General features: G+C 39.1%; 2 protein-coding genes across 2 annotated transcripts in view; one reads left to right on the top strand and one right to left on the bottom strand.

Annotated features, from left to right (window-relative positions):
- The window catches only part of PEX3 (peroxisomal biogenesis factor 3), a 20,537-nt gene extending 5,681 nt beyond the window's left edge, over positions 1-14,856 (bottom strand). Inside the window, exons 1-5 of the mRNA XM_058834358.1 lie at positions 14,702-14,856; positions 6,722-6,853; positions 5,382-5,463; positions 1,717-1,760; positions 488-612 (exon numbers count right to left, since the gene is read on the bottom strand). Coding sequence (XP_058690341.1) covers positions 488-612; positions 1,717-1,760; positions 5,382-5,463; positions 6,722-6,853; positions 14,702-14,774 — 456 coding nt within the window. The 5' untranslated portion in view covers positions 14,775-14,856. The remainder of the gene's footprint in view (positions 1-487; positions 613-1,716; positions 1,761-5,381; positions 5,464-6,721; positions 6,854-14,701) is intronic.
- ADAT2 (adenosine deaminase tRNA specific 2) lies at positions 14,809-24,547 on the top strand. The gene is made up of 6 exons (XM_058834359.1): positions 14,809-14,941; positions 15,110-15,214; positions 20,652-20,802; positions 21,395-21,501; positions 23,151-23,223; positions 23,339-24,547. The coding sequence occupies exons 1-6, from the start codon at positions 14,885-14,887 to the stop codon at positions 23,377-23,379; spliced, it is 534 nt and encodes a 177-aa protein (XP_058690342.1). The 5' UTR covers positions 14,809-14,884; the 3' UTR covers positions 23,380-24,547.
- Positions 24,548-25,242: the final 695 nt, after the last annotated feature.

The raw sequence follows: 25,242 nt of genomic DNA on the forward strand, positions 1-25,242 counted from the left end.
TTTGGAGTCAAACCGAATAGTGAAAATTTCAAAGACAACATTTTCATTCTTTAATCTCAGAAAAACTTAACTGGAGGAATTAATGTATGTACTAGGAAGACCTAATAAGATATATCTACCTTTGCTTACGTATCTTGAATCATTCACACGGCATTGCCATTTCACAAAAAATCAAAACAAATAATTTCATGTTGGTGTTTAGACAGAAAGCAGCCTTCTTTAAGCAAGACAAATGCAGACAAAAGGCATTCTCTAATATTGCTGGTATTCAGGTAAACAACAGTACCACCAAGTCATCCAAATTTAAATGCTATTAAAGGACATCAATATATTGTACTGCCAGTAATGCTTCCACGTACCCCACTCTTGTAAGGACCCTTGGTTTCATTCCAGCAGTCCTAAGCTATGCCCTTTTCATCTCACCAAATAATCCTTTCCCTTCCAAGGAAGTACAAGTCCTACCTGTGAACCAAAGCAAGACACTTACTGTGCCGTTCTTGCCGAGCGCGGCGTTATCCAGGTAGATGTAACCGCCGATGATGTTTAACTGGACTCGCAAGAGAACCACGAGCATACAGGTGCTGTACACAGCGACAATACTGCGTGTGAAACCTTGGGAAGACAAAACAGAGTGACTGCAAAGTCAAGGAAATAAAGGTGAGGCAAGGGGAGAGAGTGCTCTCCAAGGCTCCCAAGTGCTCTTTACTTTTAAATACGCAGTCACATTTCTCTCACTGGTTGTAATAACATGTTTTCTCAACACATACCCAAGACAGTTACGAGTCTAATGTGCTGGATCTACATCTAAAGTGTCCCATTTAAAGTCCTATATTAATATAATTTTGCACACTGCACAAGTTATTTTGCAAAAACAAAAATCATACAAGTTGTTCTGGAAGGAAAATGTTTAGTGTCAAATCATCTTTCTTCATTAGGCCAGGAAATACACAGACTATGTTAGCCCTCGTCATGCAATTCAGACACAACTACAGCTTGTCAAAAATGTTACCTAAGACATAAGCAGCTAAAGAAGATCTAAAGAAGGAAAATTAAAATGAGCATCAGCTACCAGCCAGTAGGCAATGAGGGTGTGTAGAAGAAGCATCATGAATAGATACATAAGGGAAGAAAGGAGCCAAATCAAAAGTAGGATCTGTAAAGGTGCTATGAAATGGAGAAAAAAAACAAAAGGAAGAATGGCAGAATGGTAGAATTTCACTGCATTATTATCCGAGTTTACTATTTTCTTCCATCCCACTGCTTCCATCAGCCAATAAATAAGAAATGATAAGGGCTTCATGACTACTGGTATAGTGGTTCTCTCCAAAAGGCTCAAAAAGAGGGAACTGATGGCCAGGTAAGGGCCGATCTACATTTCTGATTGAATTTCCAATACATCCAGCATAGAATTTCTGAAACTAGTTTCGTTTTATTGTGATGGCACAGAAAGGTCTCACAAAGTTTTATTGAGTAGAGTAGCAGGAAAGCCAAAAAAATTATTCACCTTGGTTTCTGAGCTTCTAATTTCCCATGGGGCTAAGAAAAGTTACTTCATGTAAAGCCTTTGGGGGTGCAGGGGGGAGGTTTGCCATGTGTGTTACACTATCTTTGTATGTACTGAAACAACCCAGTGTGAAGTTTGTTTTAAATGGTGTGAAGGACATTTTAAATCTACACTAAATAATTATGTAGACGTAATCTTTAATTTCCACTTACTTATAATCTTTAAATCCTCCCATATTTCTAACTTGTTTGCTGGCCTGTGGGAAAAAATAAATGGAAATATTAAAAATTATATTTTACTTGGAAATTAACAAGTATGTTAAATGACATAGCAGTGCTCTAGGGAGAACTTACTTAGCTACCACAATTACTCAAACCATATCCAGGTCTATATCGCATTCAAGAAAGCAGTATATAAACAACACACTATAAAGGCATAGAAAAGCTATTCAAACTTTAATGTATAAATGTAGTGTTTAGTGATGTCAATTACACACTTACATGATCAGTTTTGAGTTACTATATTATGCAGTCAGAAAAAGCCACTGATGGTACAAAGTGGTCTTTTCTGGGGCCTTGACTATATATTTAATGTTGACTCAGTTCAGCAGGACTTTCTGTGTGCAATAAATGCAGGATCAGAATTCCATTGTCCTACTTTCTTGCAAGATTTGCCATTGCCTGATGTGTTTAAAGTTCATATTTGATCATCAAAAACCAAAGAGATCACAACCATCCGTGGAAAGGAAATCTTGCACCATTCCACACCAATACATGTTGATCTTTTTCTTTTGCTAAGGCATGTTCACTTTTTTGACCTAACCAATTCCTAGTTCATATTCTGCAGTCAACAAAGCAAGACTGTAGATTGCATAGATACACCTGAACTGCCTGAAGTACATTGCATATTTATAAACACTATCCAGAGGTAATCTTAGCTATACAGCAACAGTAGCAGGAATAAGAGCAAGTTAACCATCCAAAATTTTCACCAGCCATTCTCATCTGTTAAGCATTGTCAGTAAAGAATGGCTACTGTATGTCAATTGTGGAAGATAGATATTGTAAAAGTCACTTAGGGAAACATTTGGTAATTTCTTAGAATCAGGATTAACACTTAAATATTTAGAGCAAAGAGTTCAAATTAACCTATACTTTACAGTAACCTAGTTTATTTTAAAAAACATCCAAACCCCCGCACTTCTCACCAGAAATCATTTCTCTTTACAGGCACAACATAGCACTTCTGCATTAGTTTGAACATTCTATCACTTACACAAACAGAAATTTTTATGTTCACTACTACCAAATAATGCAAATAAACTGATACAATAAACTATTAAGTCTCTATTAATTCTGAAAACTAAAGAGATATTAAATAAACAATAGCTAAAAGAGATACACGGATCTATGGCAAACGTAGCAGATTCACACACTTTTTGCAAGCTACTCTATGCAAGTTTTTAAAGCTTGGCTAAAACACAACAAAGGAAGAACTGTAAAAATATATTGTAGCATTTCTATACATGAAACATGATGGGACTCAAAGCTATAGTTGTTACTTATCAGGGGTTAAGTTCTTCATGAAGAATGAAGAGATATAGAGAAGCCAATACATCATTAGGCAACTACACCTGCACCTATTACATCAAAATATTTTCTAAAGCTCATGCTTACAGAGCTTCTTTTTGCAGCATAAGGCAGCAGCCAGATAACAGTCTGCAAGTATTAAGCCTAACAGTGGAAATTAGTTTTTCAGTCTTCATCCCCTGCAATTTACTAAGACTCAGCTGCTACTCAAAACTCAACTTTTATTTCATATTTATTTATTTGGAAGGCTGTTCTTGCTTTGGAACCAAAGGGCAATGCAAACAGAAACTAGTGGTTTGGGATAAATCTAAGTGCTAAAGAGGTGGGAGATGTGCAACATCTGCAATGCTGCAGAAGCAGGGATTTCACCTTATCTATAATATCCAATCACTGGGCTTTAAAAAGAGAAGGACAGATCGAACAAGAACATCTGTGGTCTTGGGTGCTGCTCCCTCTTCAAAAGTTTCTCTGGAGGTCTGAAGACTTCAGCCTCTTTACACTCCCAGCGTACCACTGGCCACTCCAAATTTAAGGAAGTGAGTGGATTTTAAGTTAAAGGAGATTACCTAATGCATAATATGATCTGTAACATATGATAACATAGATCCATAACATTTTAAACCACAACACAGATTATGTGAGAAAAATAATACATCTTCAGGAACATGACAGAAGGTAAATCTTCACATCTGCTCTTTCATATATTCAACAACAGCACTCAAGGGTCTGGAGCTGTTTGATTGATCTTCTTAAATGGAAGTGGAAAGCAAAGAAATCTATACCTCCATGCTTAGCAGAGCTTCTTCAAAGGATCACTTCAAAGAGGAGCAAGCTTTGATGGCTGATTCCATTATCTGTGCCTTCACAACCCCTTCCCTACATTTCAGTTCAAAACTTTCAAGCATCCAGTTAAAACTTCCTCAGTGTAAGTAAAATAAGAAGTATTAAGACACAAATTCCACTGCAAGATACATTCTAAATGACCATCCACGCTTACAGAACGTTGCATGTAGCAAGCATTAAAAAAAAATTTGTTTTTATGAGTGCATACCAATAACAAGAAGAATGCCTAATCTCTATTTTCACTGGAATTGTTGGTAGTCAGAGGTGCATCCCTACACTGTTTCAACTGGTCAAACAATTTAGAGACAGCAGGTGTTATCTTGATAAAAGAATGCTTGCTACAGAGAACAAACTAAGGTATTATATGTCTTCAGCACTGAACAAAGGAATACAAACTGTTGCAGGCTATTTTCTGCACATTTCAGATGACATATCTGGTGATCCACAAGCTCTTTTGTTCATTCAGTTTAATTTTTTCATTGAATAAGACTTCTATTATGATAAATACATTTATTCCATTAAAATTAACCTTTCCCAATTTCTTCTTGTTTGGGGTACATAATATTCAATAGAAGTTGTAAATACTCAGAGAGTTTATTATAAAAACATCATTCAGGCTGAAATTCCCCCTTTAAATCAGATTGCTTTGTTGTGGAAGTTTTTGGACTGAAAAAAGCAGTGACTGAATAGGTAATCTATTAAATGCTGGACAGCTGAAGTTATAGATGTATAAATAAACTAGTGGGAGGTAAACTAGAAAGACAGTCTGGAGTGAGTCAGAAATCCCGTGTTAATTGCCTACATAACACTTTTACTCTGTGCCATATGCCAAGCAATTTACGTTTCAGGTATACTATTATGCACTTTATGAATTTAAATCAGGCTATTTGTTCCTGCAGTTGTAAGGAATTCCAAGGTGTTTTCTGACAGGAAAGCATTTCTGTTAATGCATGACATGTCCCTATTTGTTCTACTTTGAAAAAAAAAAAAAAAATTTAAAAATGACTTCTCATCACTTACATGCATTTGCAATCTCATCTTGGATACTTTCCACTACTACTCATGTCTGAACTTGGTAAGATTACATAAACATTTTTACAAACACAACATCAACAACTCATTCAAAATATTCTGCTCTGTTTAAGAGAGAACTAGATCCAAGTACTTTTATCTACCTATCTTATAAATAATTTCAACAAAAAACATGGCTCTCACTGCAGCACCTTAAAGGAAGTATTATTTCCTGTAATTTTGGAAAATGCTAGCCATACCTATTAAAATACATCTAACATGACAAAATATTTACATAGTGATTTCAAAATACCTTAAGACTCATGATTCAATGGGACACTAAACCAAAATTGTGCATACTCTCTACACTATATAATTTGAAAAAAATTTGTCATCAGAGCAAGTGGAGTTCAACACATTGAAGACAGTCTTACCTATTTTTAAGAAGAGATGTGAGACTCTCAGAGTTTAATTGATGCATTAAGGCATCCCTCAATGTTGGAAGCATTGACAGTACTGTTATTAAAAGAAAAAAAAAACAAACAACAAAACCTCTCAACATCAACAAGAAAACCTCATATAAACCCATCCTCAGCTCACACTAGGATGGACACCCATTGCTTAACAGGCAAAGCTGGGAGGACAAGCAAAATAGGAAACCCAGGGAGAACTCAGAAGGGCAATAACCTGTGTGCCTCTCAGGAACTGGGGCACTCTGCTGCCCTTACATGACCATGTGGTTTTACTGGCTCCAGCTGCAGATGTGTATTCACATCCTGCATATACACGCTTCCAACTCCCCAGAAGAAAATCTGGCAAAAACCTACACTGCTGCATTTCTCCCAGTGAGAAGAAAAAGATCTGAGGTTTGTTTTTCTCAGCAAGAGAACTGGAGAAATATATGTTATAAATGAGAGAAAGCCAGTGGGAAAAGATCCTTTACTTTCAGAACCATGTCTGATCTGCTGTTACATGACTGGATCAGGAAATGGAAAACATGATAAATACTAAGAACAAAGTATGAAAAGTCTTGTAAGGAATGCATGCTGCCAAATACAAGATACTTTGTATAAAGAAAGGCAAAGAAAAACCTAGTCCTTGCAGCAAGATTACTCCCAGCAGTACAAAGTGAAAAGGATGAAAATTAAATATCAATTGGTCAGGGTAAACAGGTTGGACTTACAGCCACATTACAAATTTCAACAGAAAAAGAAAATACTGCCGAACTTCTTTAATAAAAGCAGTTTTGAATGGCCTGAATTTACAATGGCAAGGAATTTGTTGAAAAAGTACTTTCACTTTTTGCTCTCCAGCTAGTCAGGTACCTTCTAAATGTGTAGGAAACTGATGGGCTGATGTGCTTCTTATTAAAAATTACCCACCAAGTTCTCCATGCAGCTTACTAACAATCTGCTATAATGAATAAAAAAAATCCTGCTGTAAATTCAGTATTGTTTGAATCTAAATGCTGTTTCACACCTCAGTATCACATGCAGTTTAAGGCAAGAGGGTCCTGAAGTGACAAAAAATTGTAACCTGCATGTATACTTGTAGGTTTATTGATGGTAAGGGTTCAGATGTCGCCTAAAATCCCTTTAATTCCCTACTGTTCAGACTCTCTTCATTTGCTAAACCACTCTATTTATGCACCAGTATTTAATTATGATTTTAAATTTATCTACATTTCTAACTGCTCTTCCATCCTAACAATATGTAGCATAAATCCCCAAATACTTCCCCTTTATCTAAAACAGTAGCTATTTCCTTGTCTTACCTGTCATATTGCACGTCCTCTGATTACTCTCAAAATGGTACTGCCTTCGTGCTTGGGCAATGTACTCAGCTGCCTCTCGTTCCTGGATTTCTCTGATTTTCTTCTGTCCATATTTTCCCAGTAAATAGACTCCTACAGAGAAATATACATATTAGAAGGTGCTTTTAAAAAGTGATAACGGTCCCTTAACCCCTTTATTTGATTTTAAAGCATAAAGGTGCATAGTGGGGGATTCTTTTGATATGGGGTCTTGAGTATTTTATTAATTATTGGCAAAGCAGTACTAAGAAATAATGCTTTAAAATTTTATTAAAATGTCAAGGCTTATGACTTGAATCAGTAGATGAAACTTTCCTGAGAAAACAGAAGACATTTTGGTACCAATGTGAACTAGTACTAAAGAGACTGCAACAAAAGAGAAACAATGTAGGGTAAGAAGAACAAAAAATAGCGAAACAATCAGAAATGCCTATGTCTAGAGATGGATGAAAATTTAAATTTCTTAAAAGATATATTTCTAAAATTAGCAGAAGTTAGAAAGAAAACTCAACTACTAAATATCACATATGAGAAAAATTTTATAGATCAACACTTCCTTAATTTTGGTTCTGAAACTTCCATAGGAAGAACCTTAAGTTTCAATTGGGCTTGACTGTGGCTCTTCTTTTTTTACCACACCTGGTTCCTACTTTCCAGCCACATTCTTCTCTTGAAGGTCACAGCATCCCTCATCACTCTCACTATGAATCTTCGTTTTTCCATAAAGACACCAAAAATCTTTGCTTTGCATTTTCACCTCTTCCAACATACATCCCTCTGAAGTTTCACCCAACTGCTTGTCCCGCATCACCAGGGGTTCAGGTATGTATCCAGGCTGCCCACAGCCCTCTTCCCATCCTTCCTCATCTCTGCCCCCTTTTCTAAACCATTCCTCAAGGTTTCACTACACCTTCTAGGCTTATCCTCAGCACCTTTGCCCACTGTAGGCTACTTTCCATGAACTTTTCCCCCTCCACCCAGGCCTTCTTGTAGCACCTCCTGTGTGTCAGGTTCATCTGCTGCCTCCTGTATGCACTGGCAGCTGCAGTTTCCTACTTAGGTGTGTAACCAGCACCTCCCCTGTTCTCTCATGGAAGATTTGGAGGGGGCACAGATAAGGGAGGAACAAGCCCATGCAAGGAAAGACTACAATTTAGTCATCTTCAGTCTGTGTTGACTAATACCATAATTACTGAAGCTCCCCTACAGAGAGTCAGCTCCAAATCTGTCAGGTCAATAACAGCACAAAGAAAAAATCTGAATAACAAATCAAGAATTTTATTTATTTTTTTCCCCTCAAAGTACTTTCTAAAGTTGTAAACACAAAGTTTTCTTCAAAGTTCAATTTTCACACTTAGAAGCCAATATTGGAACAAATGAGGCATTTAGCACTTGCTGAAAGTTTCACATCTAGTTTTATAAACCAAATCTACAACTAAAAAAAGAATAACAAGCAAAACAACAACAAAAACCAAACAAAAAACCCCACCCTAACCAAAAATAAACACACAAACCCATAAACAACCCCCCCCCCAATATTTCGAATTCAGCTACGTTTTTTAGGTTATTAAAATCTTTCAAAATATTCCCTGAAACTATCATCAGTGTTCAAAAAGCCTTGTTAACTTTGTGCTCCAATGTCCATGGTTGTAAAAAAAATCTGGCTATTCACAATGGCATTATGCTTGCTCATAGGCAACTACTAGCCAGACCAGTCTGGAACAACCACAGTCACTTCCATTTCCCAAAAGCCTCATAAAACAGAAATGTGTGAGTCTCTTCCACACTTCAGCCTTTAGGCAGACTGCCCATTTGCCATATGAAATATTCACTTCATTAGATGCAAACTTTAATATTATGGGTCCATACACAAAAAATGTGATTCCACTATTATATTGTTAACAAAAATGAGACTTCACAATCAAGATTATTTTCATCTAAAATGATATTCATCTGCCAAGAATATCTATTTAGAATGCAACTTCCAGGCTACTGATATTTTTTCAGCTAACATACTGAAATGGAAACAGTTTTTTTAGCATTAGTGATCAATTCTTGAACATGAGATTTTTCCAATCATTTTACCCCATTACACTATTCACATTACATTAACATACTGTCATTTGTCCAAATGACTACTTTTGTCTACTTTCCCTACACCCCAAAATAAATCCTTTTAACTCCAGGTTTTGTAGCAGAAAAGTCATAAGAATGAAAAAAGACCCTTCCTGAATGTAGACAGATCATAGCAGACATGCAAACAGTTCAAGAAGAATCATGTGCATGCCCTAGAGCAATGCACAGGAGCAGCAGCTTTGAGATTGAGACAGGTAATTGCTTAACACCTGCTGGTTAAGGCTGTGTGCCTACTCTGTATTAAGAGCTGTTGTGGCCTGTGAGGGTACAAAGCTGCAGTAGCTGTCATCCAGGCTTAACAAGCAGTCTCCAGAAAAAAAACACCTGCCTAAAACAATGCAATACCCAGCTACTAAGTCTCGTTTCTCCCTCCCTTCTCTGAACTGAAGTATAACTTTGACCCACTGTTAACAGATGTTGCTTAATCCAGGATTATTCTTCTTTCTGGAGTGTGATGCATTAGAAGTTAACCAAATTAAAAGCTGCATCGCCCACCTGCCCACCTTGAGCAAACCCAGCAAACAACAATAAGCTTGAGCTTTGGTTGCCAGCAGCAGACTCTCTGCTACCAACTGCACGGCTTGTAAGCGCCTCTAAGTCACCTGGAGGACACAGCACTTCACCTGTGAAACTCAAATCTCAGCTGTGACAATGAACTTCTGCTCCCTGCACTCACTCCTGAAAACTGCAGTGCAGCCTCTACAAGTCTCTGCCTTATGAGACATCTCAAGGAGCTGCCAGCTGGGGGGGCTGGCTTGCAGGGGTGTTTGTTAATCCAGGACAAGCTTGTGTATCTATATTAATATGCTGCATTAATTCAGAGGATTTGACAATTATACAGACTTCTCAGAAGTCCACAATGAATGCATCACACAAAACCATGATGTGGAGTTGGAAGCAGGACCAGAGAAAGCCACATCCAAAAACTGCCATGATATCAAATCAGCTAACAAACCTGTAAAAAAACTAAGCTCACATTGTGAAAGTCTGTTATCATAAACATGCAAAGCCAATATCAGCTTTTTATAACTAATAAAACTTAGTTTTACTGCTCAGTGTGGGATAGGAGGTCTGCAAAAAGCTGCAGCAGCAAGAATTTGCTCATGTCTAATTAGCTAAATTGTTGTATAGATGGAACTTCATGCTGAATCTTCCCATATGTTTGACACAAGACAGGAATTAAGAAAATTCAGAAATAGCGAGGCTGCCCAGGAGATAATTCCTACGGAAACTTTTTTCTATCTTCATCAAAATGTGAATTGTACATCTGATTTGGAGGGTTCCAAAACAGGTGAGTGATAAAAACATCACCTGATGTCAGACCCTTCAAGAACAGCAACCTCAGTAAGGAGCTCAAACTACAACTCATACAGTTTTACAACTGATCTAGAAAGTGAAATGTATTGACATATGTACTGGCTGTGTTGGATCTGGCTGGGATAATTTTCTTCACAGTAGCTGGGAACAGTGTTGGTAATAGATGTTTTTATAATTGCTGAGCAGGGCTTACACAAAGTCAAGGCCTTTTCTGCCCATCACACCACCCCACCAGCAAGGAGGCTGGGGGTCACAAGGAGCTGGGAGGAGACACAACCAGGACAGCTGATCCCAGAAGATCAAAGGGACACGCCACATCACAGGATGTCATCTCAGCACTAAAATTAGGGGGGAATACAGGAGGAGGGGGGAGCACTGTTCAGGGGCTGCTGGGCATTGGTCAGGCCTGTTTCTCTCCCTCATCCCACCAGAGAAGGTGTGTGTGGCTCTGTGGTGCTTCAGCTGCCAACTGGGAAGCATCCTGGGGTTTACAGCCCCTATATCCTGTGGAAGCAAGATTTTTGATTTGAGATGAATTTGTCTCCATATCCTTCTTTGGCTGTAGCACTGTATAATCTCTTCCCACCTAAATGTAAGTAATGCAAGAAGTTTACAGAGTCTTCAGGCTCTTACATGTTCACTCTAGCAGCCTCCAAGAGGTAGAGTAATTCTCACATCACCTAAGTGATGGTTTCCCTCTCCTTTCTTCACAGGTGGAATGGAGGGCTGAGCTGAAGAATGGCACAGCTAATTAGGAGGCATCAAGTTTTCAGGAAGCCTCTTTGCCTTCACTGCCATGCTTCCCACAGGAAGGAAAAAAAAAAAAAAAAAGGAAAATTTCAGTTTTAAGAATTTTATTATGTAGGAATTGTGCTGACACACAGAAGCCTGCATCATTCCAGGACACAAACATCTCCATAAACTGTGGTTTGTCCTTATGTTGCAAGCAATGCCAGGCATTAAGGGACATACAATTATCCTGTTATGGTTGAAAGCCATCTTTAAAACATGCAGGCACTAAATCCTTATTCTCTTGGTAACACAGTCCCACCAGAACATATTTAACACCCTGTGCTTACTCACAAACCAAGCCAACTTTCTCTGCTAAGCAGAGAGATTTCTGAACTGAAATGCTTTTTCTGCAAGCCAAAGGTTGCAACAGATGAAATTCAGCAATAATTAATGTACCACTGAAATCAGACACATACATTGCAGACACACCCTGGGCTTGTTCTTCCACTGCATCAACAGAATTTCAATGGTGAATCTTTTGTAATATCTATTAAAATCTGGCTTGAATGCTGAGCACCAAGATAAAAAACTACTTTAATCAAACTATCCAATAAATACATGAACCTAATGTGTCCTTGCAGATCCCTGTGGCTCTCTCTCTACATATTTCTAGTGGGTTTGATTCCCAGACCACTAGATTTTGCTTGCTAGAAGAGATTTAAGTCTTTTCAGTATGCAATCTATTTTATATTGTTAAAGAATATCCTGCTAAAGAAAGGTTTGTACAGGGTCTTTGCTAAGGTGAGGCCTTCTTAACCCTGTGCTTAAGGGGAAGTCAAACATATTTTTCAGTTGCTTTTCCACTAAGTTTGAGCTTATTTTGTGAGACTTGTATCTTCATAAGCAGTAAAATATGTTGTAGTGTTGAGATTGAGAAAAATTGCACAAAGAATGAAAGCTACTGGTAACACACATGGAATCCACCTCAGTAAAGAGAGGAAAAGTTACCATCCAACTCTGATTTTGGTGCAGTAATTCAGCAACACAACACTGATACAATACTGTATCAGTAATAATGCAGAAACTCTTCTATATTGTCTAATGAATTATTAAATATTCACATTAATCTCTGACATGTGCCTGTTAAAGACTTAAAATCATTAAATCTTGTGATGTCCCATTTTCCTTGTTATACCCTCCTTCCCAGAAAATGCACCTGCAGCTCGTAACACCACATAAAAGTAGATTCCAGGCTCTGCTATTAAATCAGCAAATTTGGATACTTTCCTTAAATCATTCAGCCAGTTCCAAATACTCAGTCTTTATTTAAAAGCAGTGTGTAAAGTTGCATTCCATCTTTCAAGATTTGTATTTTCTGGAGTGTCCACCATGGACCTCAGAGCTCTGATTCACCAGTGGTGGCATTACCATAGCTCATGGAGTTTTTTTAAGGTCTGATCCATAACTATGTAGATGTCCAAAGCACTCAAGATTCAGCTGCTCAACAGCTATAAAGCAGCACTCTGCAGTAATTCACTCCATCTCCCTGCTTCCCTTAAAATACCATGGTGAAAAGTTGCTGCTGGTGGCAGCTAATGATGTTCACCTGCTTGTGGAAGCCCAGATTTACTTCAGTCTCAAATACATAAAAAACAATTCTCTACAGTCCTCAAATACTACATGGCCTGAAGAAATAGATAATTGATCCATGCTGCAGAAAATGATATCACAGTTTAATATTTTCAGTCAGAGTTGAAATGCTGATTAGTGAAAGAGCATCTTGAGTTGCCTTTTTTTTTTGGTAATGTTTTAAATGACATTATTTTAGTCTATAATTATTATTTTAAGTGCACTTGATCCAGTCAGTAGCATTTTAGTGAAAGTGAAACTGAGCTGTATATAAACAACACCAATCAAAAAGAAAAAACTGCAAACTCAGTTATGTTAGGTTGGTTTTCAGGCTGGCAGAAGGCTGTTTATACATGAAGAATTTAAGATTTCAGGCTATGAGAGCCACAAGTTCCCAGATAGCTGCCTTCCCACTTGGGAATTGATCCATGTCTACGCATTGAAACTGGGGGAAGTGATTTTGTACTATTCCCATTTGTCCACCCACCACTCTCACACAGACAGTTGAAGGGGAAGGAGAACATCTTCCAGGTGACAGCCTGGTATGTAAAAGCAAAAAACTAAATCCGTTTACTTACCATGGTGGGCTGCAAGTGTGGTGGTAAACATGACAGTGTGCTGCACTTGCAGAGCCACAAGAGCTGCAGGTGAGGGGGTGAACTGGCAGAGCAGTCTGACCATGATACTTCAGTAACCATCACCCACCCTATTATCATGGATTAATTGGCACTCTTCGGAAAACCGCAGAAGGAATTATCATGAAAGAATGCAGACGACATAAGAACCAAGACAAGCCAGAAGTAAATACAAGTCACCTTCACAGGGGACTTCACCTGAACATATGACAAACAACAAAAGCCCTGTAGCCCTCAGAACATTCAATTGTTCAGGCAAGTTCCAGTTCTATGTCACTTACACTGGATATAAGTACATTTGATGACTGAGTGCACTGCTGTGCCTTTTGAGAAGTATCTAATCTCCAGCTGCACAGCTATGCATTTCATCATTAAACAGAGAAACAGATCCAATGTGCATTTTAAATCCATTTCCAACTAAAAACATCCCAATAATAACTTCAAGGGAATGTGGAGCTTACTAGACCATAAGCACCCTACAGGTTCAGCAAGAGCCTTAAGGGAGAAAGTGCTTGAATAATTAATGCAAATCCTCTCAGTGAAAATTTTGTGTCTGCAACTAATCTATATTTGTCCACAGAAGGGCAATGAAACTGGTGAAAGGTCTGGAGTACATGTCCTATGAAGAGTGGCTGGCTGAGGGAGCTGGGAGTGTTTAGGCTAGAGAAAAGGGGGCTTAGGGGGAGCCTTACCACTCTTTATCTACAAATACCTGAAAGGCGATTTTAGCCAGGTGGGGTCGGTCTCTTCTCCCAGGTAACAAGTGACACAACAAGAGCATATAGCCTTAATGTGCGCCAGGGGAGGTTCAGGTATGACATTAGGAGGAATTTCTTCACAAAACGGGTGATTGATTAGACATTGGAATGGGCTGCCCAGGGAGGTGGTGGAGTCGCCGTCCCCGGAGATATTTAAGGAAAGACTAGATGTGGCACTTAGTGCCATGATCTAGTTGACAAGATGATGTTCGGTCATAAGTTAGACTCCGTGATCTTTTTTTCCAACCTAATCGATTCTGTGATATTTGACAATTCACCTCACCGCACGAGTCACACACGAAAGCGGAGGTTTTCAGCCTCCATCCCAGAAACAACACAAGTGTCACACACGCTTTGCGCCCTTCAGCGCTGTTTCAAAGTAACGCGATCTCCCGCCGCAGGAGCACCCGGGAAACCCGAGTCCCTGTCTTTTAGGGCTTAAGGGACGACGCGTAGACTCCCTCCGTGCCTCGGGGGAAAGTCCTGCTGGCACCCGGTTCTCCCGGCGGCGGACAGCGGGAGCACTTCAGTGTCGGCAGGCGGGCGCAGGGCCCGGGGGCACAGAGCCTCTCCAGCCAGCCTGGGCCCCCCCTGGCCGCGGGGGCTCGTCGGGCCCAGCGCCAGCTCCGAGGGGGCCGCCCCGGTGGGAGCCGGCAGCGCTCCGCGGGAAGGCCCCGCGGCCGGCGCCGCCTTCCCCCGGTATCATCGCCCCCGCCCCTCGACCGGGCACTCACCGCCAAGGAAGGTGCCAAGGACGAGGCATTTCTTCTTGTGCCGCTTAAGGAAACTCCAGAGCGACCGGAGCATCCTGCGAGCCTGACCCGGCCCGGCCGCCCCTCGGGTCTCCGCGGCGGCGGAAGGGGCGGAGGCGGCGGCGGCACCGCCCGCGGTGCCCCGGAAACAGCAGCGGGCCCGGCATGGCGGAGGCGGGGGAGGCGGCCGTGCTGGCCTGGATGGACCAGGCGCTCGACGTGGTCAGTGCGGGCCGGGGCTCCCGCTGTCCCGCGGGGGAAACCTCGGGCAGCCCCGGGGCCCCTCACGGCAGCGGGGAGGGGAGGGAATGGGGGCCGGCGGAAGCTCCTCCCGCTGCTGTGGCGCTGTCCTGTGCATCTCGCCAGTCTGTCTGTCTGTCTGTCCCGCAGGCCAAAGAGGCGCTGGAGAAAGGAGAGGTTCCCGTGGGCTGCCTGCTGGTCTACAACGGCGAGGTCATAGGCAGGGGCAGGAACGAGGTCAACGAGACGAAGGACGTGAGTTGAGGTCGGCCCGGGGACACCGCGGCTCGGCCGCCCCCGCCCTGCGCCGCGCTCGTCCCGTGGCTGGGTCTCAAACGTGCTCTCCTAAAGTCACCCGGGGGTTAAGAGTGAGAAATGACTGTGCAGCCTTTCCTGATGGAGTTCTGTCCACAGGCCAGCGCAAAAAAGGCTATTTCCTGTAGATTTTAGACATATTGCAACTTTAACCATCAAATTAGGTATGAGATCTGGTGCCGAGAGACCTATTAATGCCAACAGAGATTTTGTACAGCTGGAATTTTTGTAGAAATTAATCTGACTGCGGGATCTGACTGTAATTTATATTAGATGTCTCAAACCCGAAAACAGTAAAAAGTTAAAATTAGTCTTTTAAGCTCAAAAATGTAACAGTAGATGAATCATTATAGTAATTTGTTCTGCAGGACAATCTGTAATGCATTAAGAGGATTTTAATACAGCTTTAAGAAAGCCAGATGACAGAGAAGTTAGGTATCTCATGTTACACCATTGTAAACACTGGGGAAGCAGACTCTTCTTGGGAAAATCATGCCAGGGATACTAATATTGTGAAGAAATCACATGTTAATAGACAGAACATAATTGAAAAGTTATGTAAAAAGTTTTGAAAAATTTACCAAAATCAACTTAAAAATCTCAGGGAAGCTTTGAGGCATTTTTGGTGTCAGGGCTGTCTGAAGGTGCATACTAAAATGCAAGTAGCCTGATTTAAAAAAAATCGGCTGGATTTTGGAAACAGGAATCTGTTAATATCTTTGAAAGCCAAGTTTTTTTTTTTAATTGCTGCTTAGCTCAAGTTTCAGTTATTTTGTGGCTCAGTTTTCATAAATGTTTATATTATAGTGATTGGAAATGCTGGGTACTTAGTGCTTCTAAATTTTTTATCAGATACATAATTGCTCCATGTAGTCTAAAAAAACAATGTAAGCTTGAAAGAAGTACTTGGTATGAAATGTGAACATAGGAAATTGTTTTCAGTTTTCTCCTAACCATTTCTGGCATTATTTAGGGAATAAAAACATTTGTTTTATTGTGGAAAAAACCTAATCCTCTTGGACATTGAGGCAGTTCCAGCAGACATCATAAATGCCAAGGTCTGTTTTAAAACTAATTTCTTGTCCCACCTTATATTGAAGGACTTCTCCAGAACATCATTCCTCAGATGTCTTAAAAAATATCTGATTTCCAGTTTCAAACTTTTTATGTTCTGTTTATATCCCCCTGCTCTTGTGCCAGCATCATCCATTATTTTACATAGCTTGGATGTATTTTAAGTCATATTCCTTTACAGCTTTTGTTTTCCCCGAGACAGCTGTTTAATTTCCTCTCAGAAGACAGGCTTGTTTTCTGTGTTCATTATAATAATTCTTTTACTTAGCCATTCCAGCTTTGATTCATTTTTTCTTGAACTCACTTAACCAGAACTCTGTATTTTATTCCAGATGGACTTGTGCTTTGTTTGATAACAAAAGTACTTCACATTTTCCCTGGAAAAAAAGTCCACCCATCTTTTCTGGAGCTTCCTTGGTCTTTTATGCTGTTTTGTTATTTTGAATTTTTTTTTCTTACTCCCATCTTGAAGGCCATCCACCTCCTGAGTGAGAGTCTCACCTTGTCACTTCTCGTGATGTGTTTCATCATACAAAAGACATCACATCATCAGCTGTTTTCTGTAGCATTTCCAGTTAATGCCAGTGACACAGCTGAAAACACTGAAACCAAATGATCTTTGAGTGTCTATGGCAATGAGTTCCTTCTGGACATTTATTTCTCCTGTCAATGCAATGTCTCTTCTTTTCTTGCTCACCTTGCATTTCTTGCATTAGGCTGTTTTCCCCACTCACAGTAATTTCACGGGTTGTGCTGTGCCAGATGCACTGGAGATGTCCAGGAAGACTGGTGTTTCTCTTGCCTAGAAAAAACATTTGTCAAAGAAAATCACTAGGTTAATTTAGTGTCAGCTATCTTACTGGGTTTTTGTTTAATTTACCTTTTATAAGGACTAGTCCTTATAACACTGCTTTCAAAGGTTTGTAATCTTGCCTGTTTTATTATTGAGATCCTCTTGGATCTATAGGTGTCAGGATTGTATGACACCTGTCCTTCCTGGTTTTTATTACAGTGACTCTGTTTGCTCTAAAGGTTTCACTCATGCAATATTCTGCCTTGATGCATTAAAACATTGCTGTGAGGCTTGCAGCTTTCTGGGCTCCAAAATGCAGCTTTATAACAAGCTGACTTTTGTAGCTTCATGAAAATTTTGTTCCTGCTTTGCAAAATAGATCTTCAGTCCTTCCCTGAAATTCTGCCTTTGGTCAGGAATCAACTTGCCTCCGAACCTTGTGTCAAATAAATTCTGTCTTCTCCTTAAGCAGGAATCTGCATCCTCTGATGTAATGGGCTGAAGTTAGGAGCAGGTACTGTCTTCTTTAGGCCCTCTTCCATTATGTTCCTAAACTGCTCGTTTTGGCAAAAGATTTAGTTGCCAAAAACTCCAGTGTTTTCAGGCTGTCTCCTGTCAGCCTTCATCCTTTTTCTTTTTCACCTGCAGCGTCCACAGCAGAACACATTAAGGTCAGAAATACTTCTGCTTACTTCTGTGGAACTTATTTGCAAAATTACTGGTCATTGTATTCTTCTGGGAGGAATTGCTTTTGGGAGAAGGGAGTCTGTGTACAGCTGTGTTTGGTTTATTTAGTTTTATTTTTTTAGGAGCATGGCTGTGACATCAGCATTTCAAAATAGTCAGACATGGCACTACTTGTCTTTGTTGGGCAACAGTGAGCAAATGTCTCTGTAAGACATTGGGTTTAGACAGCCTGGCGATTCGTTCACAAGCTTGTGCCAGTGCTGCGTGCCCTCTGGCAGCTCCCACACTTGCTTGTTCACGGTCTTGCCTCAGACCAACCTGAAAATTTTCTCCCTTACAGCATGTGTGACCCTTCCCAGCTAGAAATGGTTTTTTGGCATCTCTATTCCCACATGTGAAGCAATCATTCACTTCCCAGTAAAATGCACTCTGTCTTAGGTCCTTTGTTGATACACACAGACATCTCCTCTTTGTTCTGTCCTGTTGGGTCATTGTAGCAAGTGTCCAGCAGGCACAGTACTGGATAATTGAAAATGAAGTATTGTTTGTGTAGTGAAGCCACAAGATAACACAGAACTTTGAGCTTTGGCCCCTTCTACTCTCACTTGTTAATTATGGGTTAAAATTTAGAAAGTAAGCATTTTAGGGCAGTGGTGGTATCTTTTTTGTCTGTGAAACGTTTGGGACAGTGTCGAGGCTTTCACCCCACAGAGTCAGCTTTTTTCCCTTGGTATACCATTTGCCACTCTGTAACAATTCTCATTTTCCCTTGCTACTCTTAACCTGCTTTTGCTTTCTTGACTAAAGTAGTGTGCAATATTTGGCAAGTTAAACTTACGAGTGGAGTTAGTGATTCAAAATTAAAATAATCCCTCTAATATGTTATTTCAAGTCAAAATAGGAAGTCAAAAAAAGGCTAGCTAGTCATAGCTTAATACAAAACAAAATCTTAAGACAGACTTAGAAGGTCAGTGTTCCCCTTTTATCTTGTCTTTAAGATGGACCTTTAATAGGTGTGTAAGGAGGGAGCTCAAGAAACATGAAAGGAGTAGCATAAACCTTTCCTTTGCACATACTTTCCACTTCTGAAAATGAATAACTTAGGGACTTCCAGAGTTCAAGACTATATCTGGATCATTGTTTCTGATAGCTGTCCATGCACATATCCTCCATGAATTTGTCTAAACCTTTTTTGAACTCATTTATGTTTTTTGTTTCCATAGCATCCTGTGGCAATGAGTTTCACAATGTGATTATGTGATTTGTGAGAGTACTTCCTTTTGTTTGTTTTATATCTGCAGCCTGATAATTTCATTGGGTGCTCACTTGTTATGAGAAATAATAAATCACAGTTATAACTGATTTTTCCACATTTTTCTTGATTATTTTAAAAATCTCTACTGTAGTCCTCTTAACTTGGAAAACTAATGACTGTATCTGTTAAGAGCCACAGTCTAATTAGTCTCCAAATTGAGACTGTTCTGTAACTTGGATAATTCTTTCTCACCCTGAGGTGAATTTGTCCTGGTGTTCTGTGTCTTCAGGACACGAGATGACCAAAACAGTGTGTATTGCTTAATATATGAGTACACTGGTATGTAGTAATGTTCTATATTAGTGTAATTTTGTTTTTTGTAGCTGATTTCTCTTACTGCAGAAGCTGGCAGAACCTGCAGCAGCTGCATGGCCTTTCTAGGAGTTTTGAAATGTTTTTGAACAGTATTAAACATGAGTCCTTTGTCATGTATTATAGAGCATCTCAGTGTTATCACCAGATCTTTACAGTGCTAAAACATTAACCCAAATTCATGTTTTGAGAGGAAAATATCAAGGGACGTACGATGGCATGTACAACTATAATCTGGATTGATTAAGTCTTACTCTAATGCTTGTGTCAAAAACATCCTTTTTTTCCCAGAATAAATAGGAAAGAAGGAAAATACTAATAGTCTTAATTCAGATAAGCATCAGGCTCTGACTGAAGAGTCCTTTCAAAACTATTACTTCCTGAAATTTTTGCTGTGATATTCCATTGGTGTAACACAGTGTTGCAGACATTTCAGAGCAGTACTGGGACATTACTGATTATTTTGGTCTCTCTGCAATTAAAGTCAACACTTCTGTTCAGGTTCTTGTGCCATAGACATTGAGATACTAATCATTCAGTTATCTTGAATAAAAGAAAGAGAAACTAATATTCCTTTGTCTTTTTGTAATAAGTCATATGCTAAAATCCTTGCCTATTACTTGAGGGACTTACTGTACACGTATGTTTCCCCAGGCAGCATTAAACCTGAGGCAAACTGAAAGTGTTGTGTGTACAGAGCACACCAGTTGCAGAAACATACTGAAACTGTTGCATGTTCACAGTGTATTCATTCCTTGCCAGCTCAGAAATATTGGCAGAGGGAGAAGCACTTTGTTAATATTTCCAGAGAAAGTAATCAAGCCTGTATTCTTGCTTTTGGAAGTAGAGTGGACTATGGGCTACATCAGTTGTGCCAGTGGGCTTTGTGTGTCCCTTAAGCCTCAAGTAGAACTTTCATGTTTTGCCTCACTGTATCGGCATGACTGAGAGAGGAGAACTTCTGAACATGCTCCTCTGCCTAGGAAAAAACAGAAGAAAAAACTGGCACTTTTACATCTTGTGTGGTACACAGGTTGTGGTTGAATATTTTCTTTCTTGGGTTGAGCATTTTTTCTGCAGTCTGGGTGGTATGAAATTTCTTTTGCAACTTGAACCAGCAAAGAGCATTACATTACTTCTATAACAAAATTGAATTAATGCAAACTTTTAAGAAAATACTTATTTTTATCTTCTAGGCTACTCGACATGCAGAAATGGTGGCAATCGACCAGGTCCTTGACTGGTGCAAGCAACACAAGAGGGATTATAGGGAAGTGTTTCCACAGCTGGTGTTGTACGTAACTGTAGAGCCCTGTATCATGTGTGCAGCTGCTGTGCGCTTGATGAGTATCCTTTCATGCTGACTCACACTGGGAAACTCTGTCAAACCATTACTCCTTTGGCAGTGAGCCCACAAAGAAAGGCTTGACAGTGTCAGGGAAGAAAAACCATGAGGGGTGGTTTGAGGGTCTGCACCCACCTCCATGATGAATAGTGAGAGACTCAAGAGTGAAAGAGAGATGCAGTTATAACTGTAGAGAGGTGCAGTTGTAACAAACAACAGGTTGTAACAAACAAGCTCTTAGAGATTAAAAATACATTTCAGGGATATCTGTTAGCATATAAAATGAGCTATAATATCACTAATATAAAATGAGTGTTCAGTTTTGAATATTGTATCAATCAGTAAACCATGTCTTTGTATGCCCCTGCTTTGGGGATTCATGCTTCCTCTTTTCTGAGATAGGCTGGATGTGCATCTTCAGCAATACACCTTACACCATTCACAAGTAAATTCTGATTTTAGGAGGGAGAAATTGTAGCTCAAACTAATTTAGTTTGAAGAGTGCAAGCACATTGTAGGAAATTTGATGACTGCATAGATCAGGCTTCTGTACTTCCTGCTTGTTTTTCACTCTTTACCTTGACTCACTCCCATAAATTCCACGGGTCGTGTATGGCTGTCGAAATGAGCGATTTGGAGGCTGTGGCTCCGTTTTGAGCATCTCATCCGATGATATGGTGGACTCAGGAGACCCATTTGAAGTAGGCTGTAAAATGTTTTCCTTTGTTTTCCAGCTAGAGTACTGGGCTTCCTTACTAGGCTTAAAGAATGTTACGCATCACTTTAAGGGGACACAGGTGGAAGATGATCAAAGTCAAGTAAACTTGGCTTAATAAGAAAATAACATTAAAAAAAATTAGGTTGTTAAAGAAAATTGAGGAAGGCCCTGATGACAGTCTTTAATTATTTAAAAGAATGTGTCAAAGGGTAAGGGAGAGAATTATGCTTGTGGTATAAGGTAAGAATTAAATATATCTAAAATATGTGGAATACTTAGAACAGTAAGTATATGCTGCAGGAAGAGATGAGGGAAAATTATTTTAGCTGCAGAATGTACAAACACATAATCAATAAAGATCAAGTAACAGCAGCTTACAAAATTAATGGGTTTTAGTTGAGCCATCAGAAATGATTGTATTTTTGTTTTCAGTCTGTGTGTTTATGAGATAAAATGTATTAGCTTACATTTACTTAATGTAGTTCAAATCCCAAAATAAATCTGAACTGCAACAGTAGCAGAGGAAGTTCAGTTTAGGTATCAAGAAACTTTCTGAATAGTAAGGATACTGAAAGACCAGTGTCTGGGGTGATTTAGGCATCTTTGTCATGTGAGAAAGGCTGGACAAGCGTTCAGTGGAGGTAGAGTATAAATAAATCTAGGTGCTTTACAGCATGATGCTGCCTATGTGCCCACTACATGTAGAGAGTATTTCTAGCATTTTTTTTTATTACATGATCCACACTTGTACATGATCTTGCCTTGTAAAGTGATACTGATTCCTGGAGTTCTTTTCCACATTTCACATAAAGGATTTAATGAATGTAAAAAACAAGTAATGTATTTTGGCATTGTAAATAAGCACTAAAGGCTCAAGGCTCGAAGAATTTCAGTCAGCAAGACAATACTGTTTGGTACTCTAGTGTAAACATATTGGGCATCTTTCTGTCAGTGTGTCAGTGAGACATCTGAATTAATTGATGTACTCAGTATTGAAAGGGTGTTCATTTGCTAACATTGGCATGTGGTATTTAATTTCTTTATACCTTCAGAAGACAGAAAGGAGAAGGTTCTTGATACTATGAATCCTTTGTTTCTGTAGGCAACTGCAGTGGAATGTATAGGAGTAACTACTTACTTTCTAGCATGGGTGGAGATTTTTTTAGTGTGGGTGACATTTAAATGCTTTGTCATTAGTATTCATGGCATGGAAAAGCCATTTAAAGGACCAAAAATATCTGAAAGGTGACTGTTGGGAATAAAGAATAGGTATGTCGAAGAATGTTTTCTGTCAGGAATCTTGTATGTCTCTTATGTTTCCAAGTGCTTGAGTATGGGAGATTTGAAACACATTAATAAGAACGAAATTGTAGATTGCATAATATTTACATAATTTACTAAGAAAGTTTATTTTGCCTAATATTAAGTTATTAAGGAAATTACTTGCTCTACTAAACCTCAATATAGTGTTTTCCAGATGTTTCAGGTATTAAACCTGAAATGGAGATTTTTTTCTGACCCCTAAGTTGACAGTACAGTTGTTTAAAATTGTTCTGTACTCAAGGCATTATTGTGAAGCATGGAATACGTTATTCTCAGATGTGCCCACTAACATCCTTCTAATTTGAACAGTGCTCTTCTGGCTATCGTGCTGAAGAGGCAGTGGAATTGTTAAAAGCTTTCTACAGACAAGAAAATCCCAATGGTAGGTTTTACATTAATGCATCCATTTTGATGCCAACCTAATTTAAAAGAATGTTGGCACTGCAATTACTGTAATTCACTTCTGATGATTCTTTTCCTTTCCTGTTTCTTGGCAGCACCAAAATCAAAAGTACGGAAAAAGGATCGACGTCAGTAGCCCTACACCGGTGGGACACAGAAACTTACCAGAAAATGATAGGTTTCTTCAGCATACTGCTTTTTTAAAACGTACAGTTCAATCAAACTATGTTTAATTTTCTCCAGAGTTTTTACTAATAGGATACTTAGTACCTGCTCCCGTGTTCCTATATTTATGATTTCTTGTTATCATGACAAAACAAGAGAATAAATGGCTGTTTTTGGAAAGAGGAAAATTGGTGGTTCAAGTCCACTCATTTACAGACAGATCTATTAATATGGTGCTTTCTAGAACACATTCTAGAATATTTTTTCCTTCTATGTGTGGAGAAACATCTTACTTTTCTATAGGAAATGTTTGTTTAGGCAAGCAAGTAACTCTCTTGGAAGGTTACATTTTTAAGTCCTTTACAGTCTGTGTGTGTATATGTATTCAAAAGAAATTGTACAATCCTTGAAGACTTAGGACCATTGCAAATGTTTCCTTGTTTTTTTTCTACCTTAGCACAAACCAGATTTTCAGAGGTAACTTCTGAAAGTCACATGCCTGTGCAGACAGGGACATACACACAATCGTGTCTGTGTGTGCTGTTGCTTAGTAAGTAAGGATAAGTAAATATCACTTGGCTGCACAGCACTTTCAGACAAAGTTGTGGAGAAACTCTCTACAACTCTCTTTAGACTGTCCACTCTTGTTGTGAATATCAGTGTAAGAAATACTTTATTTTTAAGAATCCACTAAGAAATTTTCTCAGCTCCTAAATTATAGTAACGAAGGTGGGCAGATAAAAGTAAAAACCAGGAAATGAAGTTGGTAATAACATGAATATAATATATTTAAGATATTTATCTTTTCATGATGTTGGTTGGCTTTGTCATTTCCGTGTTCTTTGCTTGGCCATGCAGTAATTTATAATCCAGAAGAGGGCCTTCAAGTTCCACTAATGAATTAAGAGTACAAGTACGGTTCAGTCTTGATTGTATACCTCTTAGTGGATACTTACATGAAGGGTAAAATTGTTTGTAGTTTATTTGGCTGTTATTCAGAAATTTGAGAAATGCCATCACTTTTTTTATTTTATGCAGAAGAGTGTTCAAAATTTTATAACTATAAAAACTGAATACTATTAAGCTTTTTAGATATTTCAAATAAATACTTTTAAAAGTTTTTAAAAACAATATTAAAAGCATTACTTTGTCACCATTGCTCTTAATAACTTAGAATTTGTATTTTATGTATTTACTTGATGTTTACAAACTGACATGGGAAATAAGCATTTTTACCATAATATCTATTTTCAGAGTTTAGAAATAATATTTCTTTGACTTAAGCCTTTTAACTGATGTCAGTAGCCTATCCTATTCTCCTGACCATTACTTAGAACCCTCTTTCAGTCTTTCCTCATTCCATAAACAAAAGTTATGACTGTGTTTGTACATTTAATCTGCTTCAGAGCTCCAAGGGCTTGTGAACCAGACAGCTAAGCTGGAAAAGCTGTTTAGGAAAAGACCATTTTTAATGACTGGGATGGCTTTATTGGAAAGAAACAGGCATGCCTGTGGTTATGGTATTTGGCTGGTGATAGAAGAGGGCAATTTATCACTACAGATACATTCACATCTCAGCTGGACCATAATTTTCTTGTACCTTGAAGAAGTCACTGAAGTCCAGATTAAAGACATCAGACGTCTGGCTTGTGACTGACATCAGTGACAGTAGGAATCGGAGCCTTCATGCTGTTTTGAATCAGGACCTAAATCTCTCCACGTATTTTCTTTTTCAGAGGGGCTATGAACGCTTTCCTTTCCCATTGTCTTCTTTCAAAGAAGGATGTTACACACACTGATGTGTGACAGTAGGAGCCATGTAAATAAGTAGAAA

Source organism: Poecile atricapillus, chromosome 3 (assembly GCF_030490865.1).
Source record: "Poecile atricapillus isolate bPoeAtr1 chromosome 3, bPoeAtr1.hap1, whole genome shotgun sequence".
In the NCBI taxonomy this organism is placed as follows: domain Eukaryota; kingdom Metazoa; phylum Chordata; class Aves; order Passeriformes; family Paridae; genus Poecile; species Poecile atricapillus.